This window comes from Schistocerca nitens, chromosome 11, assembly GCF_023898315.1.
Source record: "Schistocerca nitens isolate TAMUIC-IGC-003100 chromosome 11, iqSchNite1.1, whole genome shotgun sequence".
NCBI lineage: Eukaryota > Metazoa > Arthropoda > Insecta > Orthoptera > Acrididae > Schistocerca > Schistocerca nitens.
In genome coordinates this window covers 30,414,412-30,430,345 of record NC_064624.1, presented here as the reverse complement: position 1 = coordinate 30,430,345, position 15,934 = coordinate 30,414,412, and the positions used below count along the sequence as shown (strand labels likewise).

Here is a 15,934-nt window from a genome sequence, read left to right as displayed (position 1 = left end):
CAGAATAAGGAATCTGTGGGTTCAGGAGGGTAATACGGAATGCCTTGCTGGATTCCAACGGCCTCATATCACTAGCAGTCGAGATGACATGCATCTTATCCGCACGGCTGTAACGGATGGTGCAGCCACGTCTCGATCCCTGAGTCAACAGATGGGGGCGTTTGCAAGACAACAAACATCTGCACGAACAGTTCGACGACGTTTGCAGCAGCATGGACTATCAGCTCGGAGACCGAGGCTGCCGTTACCCTTGACGCTGCATCACAGACAGGAGCGCCTGCGATGGTGTACTCAATGACGAACCTAGGTGCACGAATGGCAAAATGTCATTTTTTCAGATGAATCCAGGTTCTGTTTGCAGCATCATGATGGTCGCATCCGTGTTTGGCGGCATGGCGGTGAATGCACATTGAAAGCGTGTATTCGTCATCGCCATACTGGCGTATCACACGGCGTAATGGTATGGGGTGCCATTGGTTACACGTCTCGGTCACCTCTTGTTCGCATTGACGGCACTTTGAACAGTGGACGTTACATTTCAGACGTATTACGACCTGTGGCTCTACCCTTCATTCGATCTCTGCGAAACCCTACATTTCAGCAGGATAATGGACGACCGCATGTTGAAGGTCCTGTACCGGCCGTTCTGGATACAGAAAATGTTCGACGGCTGCCCGGGCCAGCACATTCTCCAGATCTTTCACCAAGTGAAAACGTCTGGTCAATGGTGGCCGAGCAACTGGCTTGTCACAATACGCCAGTCACTACTCTTGATGAACTGTGGTATCGTGTTGAAGCTACATGGGCAGCTGTACCTGTACACGCCATCCAAGCTCTGTTTGACTCAATACCCAGGCGTGTTCTGGGTACTGATTTCTCAGGATCTATGCACCCAAATTGTGTGAGAATGTAATCACATGTCAGTTCTAGTATAATATATTCGTCCAATGAATATCCGTTTATCATCTGCATTTCTTCTTGGTGTAGCAATTTTAATGGCCAGTAGTGTATTTTGATACTTCAAACCTCATTTTTTGCAGTTCTTTTGTCAGCTATACTCTTTTTCGGGAATTGTCGAGATGATTTTCCAAGTGTCTGCCATGTGCCACTCAAAACGTAGCCGATCAGCAACTGCTTGCAGCCAGCATATTCCATTTCGAGCATTTCTGTCATAGCATAATCCTACTCGTTTAATATGTGAAATTCTTCTTCATCCGAGAAATAAACCCGTTTGTGCTGCTTTGCGCCCATGCTTTGTAAGTAATGAGAGTAGTAGCAAGTTGAGAGAGGCATGTTCAAACGTGTACCAACACGCTGGGACCTGTCGCAAGGCGCTATGTGTAAGTAATGTTAGTGGTGAGAGAAGGCGCGTGATGAACTGGGACTGGAATTCTTCATCAGCGCACGCTACGTGGCTGAAGAGGTCTGTGAACTGCCCTGCGGAGGGCCACGCGAGTCTTACTCTGCCTCCGACTGCCAGGCAGCACTGAGGCCGGAGTGAAGCGCTCTTGCGGTAACCGTGCCGATGATGGTGACTGCGGTAAGCGCCCACCCACATTGGATAACAATGATGACGCCACACTGTTGTCACTATTTACCGACGATGGTGTGATGTCATTCACCATGATCAGCTTGGCAGAGGATGAAAGTAAATATACATATTTTCTATAGTGTTTTTGTTTATAAGTGATTCTTATGGCTTCTACTTCTTCTATTCCAGACGCAATCAGCCATGACTCGCTGTGGGAGCTGAAACCAGCAGCTGATAATGATGATGACGATTATAATGATCCCTAGGGACTTCGATCTTTGAGAGGCAGATACGTAAGTATTCTACAGTGTTAAATTTTTTGTTGTTATTTTTGAGATGCTCTTGTTTGTAGATGTGCTCTATGAGAATATCGGTGTTCTGACACAACCACCAGCTGCTGGTGCATCTGCATCTGTGTTGTAGTTTGAGTTTGTCAGTCTTCTCTCAGGCACATTCACCTGCCGACCTCTTACACCTCCACTAGTGCCCATGCTGGATATGCCCTTAATGACAAACAAGCCAGTTGATGACGAGTTGCTGGAAGTGTATTACAGTAATGAACACAACAACAGATTTAAGTACATTTATTACACTCCTGGAAATGGAAAAAGAACACATTGACACCGGTGTGTCAGACCCACCATACTTGCTCCGGACACTGCGAGAGGGCTGTACAAGCAATGATCACACGCACGGCACAGCGGACACACCAGGAACCGCGGTGTTGGCCGTCGAATGGCGCTAGCTGCGCAGCATTTGTGCACCGCCGCCGTCAGTGTCAGCCAGTTTGCCGTGGCATACGGAGCTCCATCGCAGTCTTTAACACTGGTAGCATGCCGCGACAGCGTGGACGTGAACCGTATGTGCAGTTGACGGACTTTGAGCGAGGGCGTATAGTGGGCATGCGGGAGGCCGGGTGGACGTACCGCCGAATTGCTCAACACGTGGGGCGTGAGGTCTCCACAGTACATCGATGTTGTCGCCAGTGGTCGGCGGAAGGTGCACGTGCCCGTCGACCTGGGACCGGACCGCAGCGACGCACGGATGCACGCCAAGACCGTAGGATCCTACGCAGTGCCGTAGGGGACCGCACCGCCACTTCCCAGCAAATTAGGGACACTGTTGCTCCTGGGGTATCGGTGAGGACCATTCGCAACCGTCTCCATGAAGCTGGGCTACGGTCCCGCACACCGTTAGGCCGTCTTCCGCTCACGCCCCAACATCGTGCAGCCCGCCTCCAGTGGTGTCGCGACAGGCGTGAATGGAGGGACGAATGGAGACGTGTCGTCTTCAGCGATGAGAGTCGCTTCTGCCTTGGTGCCAATGATGGTCGTATGCGTGTTTGGCGCCGTGCAGGTGAGCGCCACAATCAGGACTGCATACGACCGAGGCACACAGGGCCAACACCCGGCATCATGGTGTGGGGAGCGATCTCCTACACTGGCCGTACACCACTGGTGATCGTCGAGGGGACACTGAATAGTGCACGGTACATCCAAACCGTCATCGAACCCATCGTTCTACCATTCCTAGACCGGCAAGGGAACTTGCTGTTCCAACAGGACAATGCACGTCCGCATGTATCCCGTGCCACCCAACGTGCTCTAGAAGGTGTAAGTCAACTACCCTGGCCAGCAAGATCTCCGGATCTGTCCCCCATTGAGCATGTTTGGGACTGGATGAAGCGTCGTCTCACGCGGTCTGCACGTCCAGCATGAACGCTGGTCCAACTGAGGCGCCATGTGGAAATGGCATGGCAAGCCGTTCCACAGGACTACATCCAGCATCTCTACGATCGTCTCCATGGGAGAATAGCAGCCTGCATTGCTGCGAAAGGTGGATATACACTGTACTAGTGCCGACATTGTGCATGCTCTGTTGCCTGTGTCTATGTGCCTGTGGTTCTGTCAGTGTGATCATGTGATGTATCTGACCCCAGGAATGTGTCAATAAAGTTTCCCCTTCCTGGGACAATGAATTCACGGTGTTCTTATTTCAATTTCCAGGAGTGTATTATTCTTATCAGTGATCGAATACGGTTTTTTATTTCTCCTTCATTAGATACTTATCAAGTGCGTCTCTTTCTCCTTCTTCTGTGCAGAGTTATTAGGAGTTCGACGTCGTGTTGAGGAGAAGAGCAATGTACAAAATTGAGGGAGAACTGTCGCGACATCATTGGGGTGAGTCGATACCAGAGTGGCCATACTGAGTCACTTTTATGAGATGCAGGAAAGGGGTCCTGTAAGACAGTCAGCTGTATACTCTACCTTGATTTATATTCATAAGATTATTTTACCTTATTGTAGGGTCGAAATCGTAGATTGCATCCTTATCTGCGCCACAACACGCCCTGCCATACCTCTCTGCAGGGCTGTAGTGAAGAACTACGAGTGGAATTATCTGGAATATGCGTACCTCAAGACTGCTACAACTATCTGAAAACTTAAGTTTCATTTAGAAAGCAAAGTGTGTTTTTAAATCGAAACTATCTGTAAAACATTGGTTTTACGGAATGACGTTTCATAATTACATTTTTCCTAAACAGGTGCAGTATATGATCAACGAAGCGTAAGCTGCACCACAAAGGTAATGAAGAAGTCGTCCTTTAAACATTCTCGCAAGCTGTGACGTACTAAATCTACACAATATTGGATATGTATAAGGTAAATAGCCTTTGCTGACAGTGAATGCATGGGTGATGGTAACGAAAAGAAGATGCAATGACAGGACATGATACGATGTCAGCAGAAACCAGTCTTAAATACGGGACCCGCAAGTATCAGTCTTTGACATTACCATCCAGCAAACACCCATAATATTTATAGAGAAAAGATTTAATCTACCCACAGTATTATCAATTCACTGAAACAGGAGTCCCTAATTCTCTTCTCAAAGGACCCATGATGAGCGTCACACAAGACTTTAGGGATTTTCACGTTGCTACATGCGCCACAAAAAGTTACACTAAGACACAGATCATACTACGTCATTTTGCTTTCCTTGTATACTACTGTCAGAATCAAACGGTCTGAATGCTCCGTGGACATCCTAAGTGTTAAGACCACATAGCTATTATTCTCGTTAGTGGGAAAATCACTGCTAGTAGTGTTCATAAATCATAGACTTCAGACTCGATAAAGGTTTTAGTTATGCCAGGAGGCACGTGCAGAAAGACTAACGACTAAGATGAATGCTCTCAGAAAGCAGCATCCGGTTTCAGGTTAGTCTGGCACAGATTTTCATTGGCCTATTAAATTATTCATTAAATATTCTTCTTGTGACTGTAATGGCACAGTGCCTTTAACAAAGCCACTCGCTGGCGTAACACGCGCTAACTGGTGGACCTCAAATGCAGGTTTTCGTTATTGTGGCCCATCCTCTGTGGTTGTGGCGGCTGGGGCATTGTCGTGTCACATGGACAGTGCTGGCAGTGGTCAGCACACGGGGCCACTACTGGTGTCGAGTCACAAGTGTCAGATGCGTTGTCGTCTGGTCATGGAGTCGCGGGAAATGGAAAAGTGAATGTTAGGGTGGGAAGAGTTTGCACAGTTGTATCGAACTGTATAAATTATGTGGTATGTATACAGGTTAATTAGGAGACGTGAATTCGACGATCCTCCATGTTGAGCACAAGTAATTTTATAGGACCAGATGTCAACTTACTCATTTCTTATGAACCCCAATTGTTACTGTGCCATACATTATAGCTGACCATAGGGTACTTACAGACTAGTACTGAACCAACATCACCGAATTTTGGCTTCTCTGAAATAAATGCGCTTCGAATTATGAGTTGTATCACTGTGGATGAGAAAGATATACACTCCTGGAAATTGAAATAAGAACACCGTGAATTCATTGTCCCAGGAAGGGGAAACTTTATTGACACATTCCTGGGGTCAGATACATCACATGATCACACTGACAGAACCACAGGCACATAGACACAGGCAACAGAGCATGCACAATGTCGGCACTAGTACAGTGTATATCCACCTTTCGCAGCAATGCAGGATGCTATTCTCCCATGGAGACGATCGTAGAGATGCTGGATGTAGTCCTGTGGAACGGCTTGCCATGCCATTTCCACATGGCGCCTCAGTTGGACCAGCGTTCGTGCTGGACGTGCAGACCGCGTGAGACGACGCTTCATCCAGTCCCAAACATGCTCAATGGGGGACAGATCCGGAGATCTTGCTGGCCAGGGTAGTTGACTTACACCTTCTAGAGCACGTTGGGTGGCACGGGATACATGCGGACGTGCATTGTCCTGTTGGAACAGCAAGTTCCCTTGCCGGTCTAGGAATGGTAGAACGATGGGTTCGATGACGGTTTGGATGTACCGTGCACTATTCAGTGTCCCCTCGACGATCACCAGTGGTGTACGGCCAGTGTAGAAGATCGCTCCCCACACCATGATGCCGGGTGTTGGCCCTGTGTGCCTCGGTCGTATGCAGTCCTGATTGTGGCGCTCACCTGCACGGCGCCAAACACGCATACGACCATCATTGGCACCAAGGCAGAAGCGACTCTCATCGCTGAAGACGACACGTCTCCATTCGTCCCTCCATTCACGCCTGTCGCGACACCACTGGAGGCGGGCTGCACGATGTTGGGGCGTGAGCGGAAGACGGCCTAACGGTGTGCGGGACCGTAGCCCAGCTTCATGGAGACGGTTGCGAATGGTCCTCGCCGATACCCCAGGAGCAACAGTGTCCCTAATTTGCTGGGAAGTGGCGGTGCGGTCCCCTACGGCACTGCGTAGGATCCTACGGTCTTGGCGTGCATCCGTGCGTTGCTGCGGTCCGGTCCCAGGTCGACGGGCACGTGCACCTTCCGCCGACCACTGGCGACAACATCGATGTACTGTGGAGACCTCACGCCCCACGTGTTGAGCAATTCGGCGGTACATCCACCCGGCCTCCCGCATGCCCACTATACGCCCTCGCTCAAAGTCCGTCAACTGCACATACGGTTCACGTCCACGCTGTCGCGGCATGCTACCAGTGTTAAAGACTGCGATGGAGCTCCGTATGCCACGGTAAACTGGCTGACACTGACGGCGGCGGTGCACAAATGCTGCGCAGCTAGTGCCATTCGACGGCCAACACCGCGGTTCCTGGTGTGTCCGCTGTGCCGTGCGTGTGATCATTGCTAGTACAGCCCTCTCGCAGTGTCCGGAGCAAGTATGGTGGGTCTGACACACCGGTGTCAATGTGTTCTTTTTTCCATTTCCAGGAGTGTAGTTATGTTCCAGCGTTTGTAGACTAATAAACTAATGTTCTTGCTGTTTCTGCTCATCCTCTTTCTATAAAATCACATCGTCTACTTATGCTATGATTTTTGTGTCACCTGCTGTTGACCCTTGGCAAAGTATCCTTATGATATTCTCCACGACAGCATCCATATCAGTGTGTAAAACTTTATTTACCTGCTTTCTTATTAAACTTTGCAATTAGCAGGCTATGTGATCTCAGACCCCTACCTTCCTCCTTCCATTAGGAGAAGAGATTCTGAGGAAGCGAAGATGCTGATGGTGACATGAAATGCCAGACAGAGACTCCAGACCAGTCTCCACTAAATATGAAGCTCACAGGCTTCAGCTTGTAAAGCAGGATCTGATGCAAAGTTACCTGAATCTGTTAAGGAAGTAGCGAGCAAATACGAAAAAAGATAGATACACACTATTTTCTTCTCTACCTCTAACCATTCTGATCTTGGCCTCCCTGTATCATAGCCCCAAAAGGCTCACAGAAGTAGAGGTTGGTTCAGAATTCTTCCAGATGGTTAGTATTAGGACAGGAGAACCAAAGATAGCTGGTGTGTGAACCAGCAAAACTGGGAAACACACTCCAAGAACTGACCACTCGGTGTGTGTCATATTCTCACCCCCTATACATATAAGGCAGTTTATAAGAGCAGGAGAAAAGTCCACTTACCATATCTTCGAATGCGAGGGGAACCAACAGCTGTGAGTAGTGCGTCGCACTGAGCGAGAGCAGCTGCGCCACGTCTCGCCAGTAGCTGGAGAGGCGTTCCTGGAAAACTAGTGAACAAGCCAGTGGATCAGATTTCTGTATAAGCACAGCTTTCACTTTCTGCCCTCACAAAGTGTATGCAAGTAGCATTCACATTTTGAAACTAGATCAATGTTCACTGCCAGTAATTGTAAGAGTTACAGCATGGACACCTCGACCAGATGTTACAAGGCTCATATTCCAGCGACAAATTTAAAGAGCACAACAGCCAGAGCGAGAGGAGTACAACAACCTGACGTAGATTCAGTCATACAAATTCTTCATGCGTTGCCTAAGGGTAGAGATATCAACGTGCCAGAAGAAACGCAAATATACAACAGCTTCAAAAATCAACCATGTGACTTGCTCAGCAATAAGACGGCGTTAAGGAATAAGAGATCTTGAGATAATTTACAATCAAATGGTTCAAATGGCTCTGAGCACTAAGGGACTTAACATATGAGGTCATCAGTCCCATAGAACTTAGAACTACTTAATCCTAAGTAACCTAAGGACATCACACACATCCATGCCCGAGGCAGGATTGGAACCTGCATTTACAATCAGTTTTATGTGCCAATAACAGAAGGTAACGTAAATGAGGACGTGTAGTTTGCCTATTTTACTTTGACTTACTGACATGCATATGACATAATGATTTGCACAGAATCGTGTCTATGCTGGTTTCATAATATGAGTAGTCCTTATGATGTTTCCAATGAGTTGTATGATTTGTATGAAAATGAGGAAGAATCATGTCCACTCATACGTGTTTTTATATTTAGGATGCTCTTGTTTTAACATAAGTAATATATTTTAGTAGTTTTGCAAGAAACTGTATGAGGCATTTTGCAAGTGCAGCTGAAATAGCCCTCCTTCCCCTAAGCGTTCTAAGGACCATGAAAATCTATGACTACATTTGTACTAGTATGGTATATTACATATTAATTGAACATTTTACAGTTAGGTGGTATACACATAATGTTCTGTAATTTGTGGAAAGTATCCCATCATACATTTTTATCTCAGTTTATTGTACTTCTTCTTTTTATTTGTTGTGTGGATCAATTCATTTACGACAATTGTGTGAATGAGATTTATGTCTGTGTGATGTTAATCTGCTAAAATGAATACACATCATTATTAATGCCACATTTTTATGAGCATCTAAACTACTGTAAGTCATTGACAGCAGATACCGTATATGCTATTATCCCCCATCATAATAAACAAATTTCTTATTTTATTCCCTTATGTCATATGACTGTATCGTAATACAGAATGGCAAATTCTGTTCATGAATGTAAACATGATATTAAGATACTCTAACATAAAACGTTTACTGATGTACAATTACTGATGAGAGATAAGGAAGAACGACTTGTATTCCCCCACTAACCACCTAAGTTGCCACATATACAGTGTACATGAACACTGATTTGATAAGACTTATGTTAATTACATTAGCATTGGTAACAATCTACCTTATGCCATTTCTATGATCCTTACGCTCATTTAATGCTGATGTACTCTCAGAGATAGAATACTCAACATACCGATACAAAGTTGAGGTATATAAGTAGTTAAAAAAATGTATGTTCTGGCTCATTACCTCACATTTATGAAAATAAAAATATCGTTTGTTGACACTCATAAAATTGCCCTAGTTATCCAGAACATACATTTTTTATCTTCTATGCCTTTTACCTAATAATAATATAATATATTATAATATAATATAATAATAACTATAATAAAAATTATTTATTGTACATATATTTCCTATAGGTGAATGTAATGTAATTAGAGAATGAAGTATTATTTTAAAAACAAATTTTTAAAAAAGCTTTTTTTACAACTTTTTCTTAGCCACAAAAAATTGTCCTATTTTCGACTTTTGTGAAAAACATGTTTTTTAAGATTATACTAGAGAGTAAGTACATAAAAATCTTTTTTATCGACTTTTTCTTAGTCCCAAAAGTTGTCCAATTTTTGTCTTTCGTGAAAAACGTGTTTGTTAAAATTATATTAAAGAATAAGTATATAAAATTATTTCACATTGTCAACATAAGAAAATGTATTAGTTAACAGAAGTAAATTTTTTACATTGAGTAATCTATGTCATGAAATTCATTATTTCTTTTTTTTTAGTTCCTCCATTCCTTTATATTTTAATTTTATTTGTCCTCTTTTAATTATATCAAAATCAAAATCGTCAATTAATTTAGAAAATCTATTTGGTAAAATAACTTTAAAATCATTATTAAGTTCTAGACAAAGTTGTTCTCCAAATCTAGTATTTAAATATTCACAGTGTGTAATATTATATAATACAATTATCTGTAGCTCATTTACTTTTCTAATTTCTTTAGAAATATTTAAATTATTTAGCTTCTTGAATAAAGTAGTCTCCATTTATATAGAATAAATTTTATCAGATTGATATATAATAATTTTTATTAGATTTTCAGTAATGAGTAATGACCATATGGTAATGTATCTATTCTATTTTCTAAAACATATCTTTTATTATCATGAGCAGTTAGTGCTTTTTTGTTCACTTTAATTGTATATACTTCATGTTTTTCACTTTTAATTACATTAAATTTTCTATATTGTTCGATATTCTTGAATAAACAATCTTTATAATCTTCTGAGCTCATTCTGTTTTTAACAACACATTTTTTAATTCTTTTAAATTACTTTTCTATTTTGTCACCAACTTTATAAGCATACATCTGTGCTCTTAAGCCACAAAACTCTTCCATTATTTTTCCATTACATTCATCTTTCATTTTACTGACAACTTTCTTCTTTACTTGTGGAATATTATATAAGTTATCTGTTGGATAATCACCTGTATAAAAATAATGAATCACTGATTTCATAACTTCATAGAAATCTTCAGTTTCAATATTATAAATATAAGTATCTGTATCTTGGTAATATAATTCAATATTTTCTCCATATTAAGGTTTCATAACTCTGTAATGAAAATCATACATTAATTCTTTAGATAAATCAAGTATACTTATTCCAACATAAATAGGTTTATTAAATATTATTTTAGTTTTATTCATATGAATAGCAGCAAGATTTTCACCAAATATAGTTCTATATTCAAAGTTTGGTTTAGCTACACATTTATCACATACTTTACTATTTGAAACTAATTTTATATCTTATCTATTTCTTATATTGTTTTACCAAATACAGAACTATTCATTAATTTTTAGAAATCTTTTTCAAAATCATTTTTAGCTTTAGTTCTTAACTGTGTGTTTAGGTCTATATACATCATTAATGAATCAGATTGTTTAAATTTTAAAATTTTATGTATTTTTGTAACTTTCTTTCCTAAAGATAAATATTGTTTAAGATTTCGATAATGTACTACATAATTACACTTTTTATCTAAAGCAGTTATTAGTTTACTTTCATTTGTACCTGGAATAAGTTTTGATTCAGGAGCTAGCAGTAAATCTGTATGTAACCATGTAATTCTTTTGGATATTCTAAATCTACTGCAAATATATATCCATCTTCACTATTGTTTGACATTTCACTTTTTCTCATACAATTAAAATTATTTGGTTAATCCCATTTAAATCCACCATATGGTAAATACTGATTCACAGCATAATCATATAAATTATTTGCATCTAGATACATTATATAATTTTATATTTCTTTATTATAGAATCTTTTAAATATTTATTATTTGGTTATACGTATATTTTACAGCATTGTTAAATTCCACCTCTTATTCCTTTTTCAAGCATTCGAAGCATATCATAATCATGTAATAATTCAAGATTTTGATAAGTAATTTTTAACATTGCATCCCAAGATAAACCTGGTACTGTAAAACCACACGAATGATCTAGATTATATGTTTGTATTCATGTTTTTCTGAAATTTTCGAAAACATCTCTTAACAATAATACATCAGTTTTAAGATATAAATCATGATATTCACTAAGATTTTTATATTATTTTTTTCCCAGACTAATTTTTCATGTTCATGATCTTCATAACTTATGTCACAATCATTTAATTCACTATAAAATTTATCTTTTGTTGGTGATTGCATTTCTTCAATTTTTTAAGAATCTGTGTAATCATATTGATAAACACATTTTCTAATTATTAAGTTACATAATTCTGGAGAAAAATACTTTTTAACATTTTTAAATTGATTTTTCTTTAAATTTGATGAAAGTTTATTTAGTGAAGACGCCATAAATCTAAATGTATCAACGAATCTCATTTTTTTATTGTTTCGTATATTTACTAAAACTAAGGTATTGGTTTTCATTAATTTGGTATTAATTCTATTTCTTTATCATCTTAACCAAGTTCTTTTACAAAAATATGAGAGTCATATCCAGATAAATTATGAAAATAAATAGGTACAAAATTAGGTTGTTTTAGTTTTAAATTACACATATTACGTAATGGAGCAATAAATTTTCCAGTTAAATGATCATAACGACGAATTTTTTATTTTTTTTGCATAAGGACATTTACAAACTGTACAAATTGTAGATTTAAGATGTATTTAGTATTCATCAAGAAAGTGGTGGCATTTCTTCAATTTCAGATTGAATCCTTCCGATTTCTTCAACTTCATGTTTTATACATTCCATAATTTTTTTATGACGATTTGGTCCTCTATAAAATACAGGGTCTTTATAACTTCCATACACATATTTAATATAATAACATCCACTTGTTTCATGTTTTTGATATTTCATTGTACATGGTGTTTCGGGATTTGGTTTGCAATTATCCATTTTTAAAAGTAAACTTTCAAAATGAGCATAAATGACAAATGGAACTTTTTGTGTAAATTGATAATTTTTAAAATTTACAGATTCTCCTTCACCTGGCATTTCAACTGTTACAGGTTTATTAGTTAAACAATATTTTGTATGTTCATCTAGTTTTTCTTAACTATTAAAATGTAGTAAACATAATTCACAAATAGATTTTACTTCGGAATGTAGAATAATGTGAATTATTACCATTCTAAAAATAAAGTAGATTTACATGTTTTTCTTTTCTAGCTTTTGTTATGTTTAATGGATACACTTGACAACTTTCATCTTCATTATCAAATGAATAACCATTAATAGGTACATTAATTATTTTTTCTGTTTTTGGAATATGATCAACTAGTACAGGAAATTCAATATTTTAAAATTTTTTTTCAAGATCAAGACGAATATCTTTAAATATTATTATTCTTTCAGCATTTTCATCTACAGGAAACAAAGCTGATTTTATAGGCCACAGAAAACATTTTTGATCATTATTTTTCACATTAAAACAAGCTTTTAGTTTTTTTATTACTTCAGGTAAATCAATATAAGATGATCCTCTTAGAGGAACATATTTGTTAATTGCTAGTTGTAAACCAATAATTCTATTTAATAACCCTCCAGATCCTTGTGCTTGAAAATTAGATATTTTTTTCAAAAATATGATATTTACTATATTTGAATTTTTTATTAAAATCTTTTTCTGTTAAAATACTATAGTTTGGTGTTTGTTGTCCAAATTCTTGAAATTTTTCATTTATTTCATTTGTTTGTAGTTCATATTCACAATATAAATAGAAATTTATTTTTACACCATGATGAACTTTCAAACAGTCTTTAACAATCTTACAATTTTTTGTTTTTACTGCATTTAAGAAATTATTAGGATTTACTACATCTACATTATTTGCTAATTTTATATTTTGTAATCTGTTTCCAAATACCTTTTCAACTAAGCAATCATTAATTGTTTTTCTATCTTTTGGTTTTGCAAATATATTTGTAGAAAATGGAAATATACCTTTTAATGGCTTATCTTATGTAGTTAGAAAAACGTCATAAATATCATAAAATGGTAACTTTTTCCAAAGATTTTCACTACATACAGCTTTATTATTTTTAACAATACTTGTTTGATTTGCATTTACTTCTTCAGGTATATAAATCAATATATTTATAATTTTTACTTACTTCAGTTAAATAATTTTTATGATTTTCACTTATTTTAGACATTATTTTTAACAATATTTGTATTATAATAATAAATCTAATTAAATCAGCTTTACATAAATTAGAATATCTTCGTAAATAGTTTTCTTTACAAAATTCATGAATCTGGCAACAATATATCGTAGTCGATAAGCAATATTTTCTAGTAGAACAGCATTGTTACTTTGTATTTTGCTTTTCTATTTATTACTATGTTGCCTTTTAGAAAATCATACTGCATTACTTTTATGCATGTGCGATGATTTCGAATTTAGTCCGGATGCGAGCTTACTTTCAGTACTGAAAAGATATACCTACAGATGGAGAATGATGTGCGTACACAATGGTTATTGTTTGTGTCTAAAGCTACTGGAATATTCATGGGCAGATCACAAAAGAAATGTCCAAAGAACATGTACTTTCAATGTATGGGCATCTTTCTGACTTTGTAAAAGGTCTGATCTTCGACATGAGGGACTTGGGAGCATCGTACTGACACATTACACTGACATTTGGCTGTGGGGCAATGGCAGCAGAACATGGAGCGACAAGTAGAGTTCGAGACAACAGAGTGGTGAGATCACCAACCATCACAGACAGACTGATGGAATCTGGATTGAGATTTGTGGTTGCCATGTGTCGTTTACTACTGACACTATAGCACAGGCTGCGTAATGTAGAGGCAGAGTCAGCTGGGACACAGAGTGGCGTTCTGTGGTGTTCAGAGTTGGGTGTCGCTTTTGCCTGTGGCAGCCAGTTCCACGCTGCTTTGTTCCCAGGTGACCTGGTAGGAGGTCACAGCAAGCAGCAGTCGTCGAAATGGCTGCCTCCCCATCCCATATAAACAAACAGGGGTCAGAAAGACTTGTGACCAAATCATGTGGAAGGCATATGGAACAGTCCTTCGGAATTTCGAAAATTGTTGAGGGATTACGAAACGAATCTATTATCCCAATTGGTTTGTAGACTATATGGTACTGCAAAAATACAATCAGAATCTCAGGAAAATGTCATCCACACAGTTCTGATGCTTCCAAGGGCAGGTAAGTGTGAGAACATCTGCACAAAACCAAAGAAAGACTAAATTAATGAAGTGTAGCAGAAATGAAATTAGTGTTGAACTTAACATCAGTCGTACCGTAGGTGCAACCACAACAGAGGGCCATCTGTTGAGAGGCCGGACAAACGTGTGGTTCCTGAAGAGGGGCAGCAGCCTTTTCAGTAGTTGCAGCGGCTACAGTCTGGATGATTGACTGATCTGGCCTTGTAACACTAACCAAAACGGCCTTGCTGTGCTGGTACTGCGAACGGCTGAAAGCAAGTGCGAGCTACAGCCGTAATTTTTCCCGAGGGCATGCAGCTTTACTGTATGACTAAATGATGATGGCGTCCTCTTGGGTAAAATATTCCGGAGGTAAAATAGTCCGCCATTCGGATCTCTGAGTGGGGACTACTCAAGAGGAGGTCGTTATCAGGAGAAAGAATACTGGCGTTCTATAGATGGGAGCGTGGAATGTCAGATCCCTTAATCGGGCAGGTACGTTAGAAAATTTAAAAAGGGAAATAGATAGGTTAAACTTACATATAGTGGGAATTAGTGAAGTTCGGTGGCAGGAGGAACAAGACTTTTGGTCAGGTGAATACAGGGTTATAAATACAAAATCAAATAGGGGTAATCCAGGAGTGGGTTCAATAATGAATAAAAAAGTAGGAGTACGGCTAAGCTACAGAAACAGCATAGTGAACGCATTATTGTGGCCAAGATAGACACAAAGCCCACGTCTACTACAGTAGTACAAGTTTATATGCCAACTAGCTCTGCAGATGACGAAGAAATTGATGAAATGTATGAGGAGATAAAAGAAATTATTCGGGTAGTGAGGGGGGAAAAAAATTTAATAGTCATAGGTGACTGGAATTCGAGAGTAGAAAATGGGAGAGAATGAAACATAGTAGGTGAAAATGGACTCGGGCTAAGAAATGAAAGAGGAAGCTGCCTGGTTGAATTTTGCACAGAGCATAACTTAATCAAAGCTAACGCTTGGTTCAAGAATCATGAAAGAAGGTTGTATACATGGATGAACACTGGAGATACTAATAGGTATCAGATAGATTATACAATGGTAAGACAGAGATTTGGGAACTAGGTTTTAAATTGTAAGACATTTCCAGGGGCAGGTGTGGACTCTGGCCACAATCTATTGGTTATGAACTGTAGATTAAAACTGAGGAAATTGCAAAAAGGTGGGAATTTAAGGAGATGGGACCTGGTTAAAGTGACTAAACCAGAGGTTGTACAGAGTTTCGGGGAGAGCATAAGGGACTATTGACAGGAGTGGGGGAAAGAAATAGAC

The 15,934-nt window shown here is 39.3% G+C and overlaps 1 protein-coding gene across 1 annotated transcript in view; it reads right to left on the bottom strand.

Moving 5' to 3' along the window:
* LOC126212586 (uncharacterized) overlaps positions 1–15,934 on the bottom strand; it is an 85,969-nt gene that overhangs the window by 37,798 nt on the left and 32,237 nt on the right. The window contains exon 3 of the mRNA XM_049940016.1: positions 7,471–7,577. Within this exon, the coding sequence (XP_049795973.1) occupies positions 7,471–7,577 (107 nt within the window). The remainder of the gene's footprint in view (positions 1–7,470; positions 7,578–15,934) is intronic.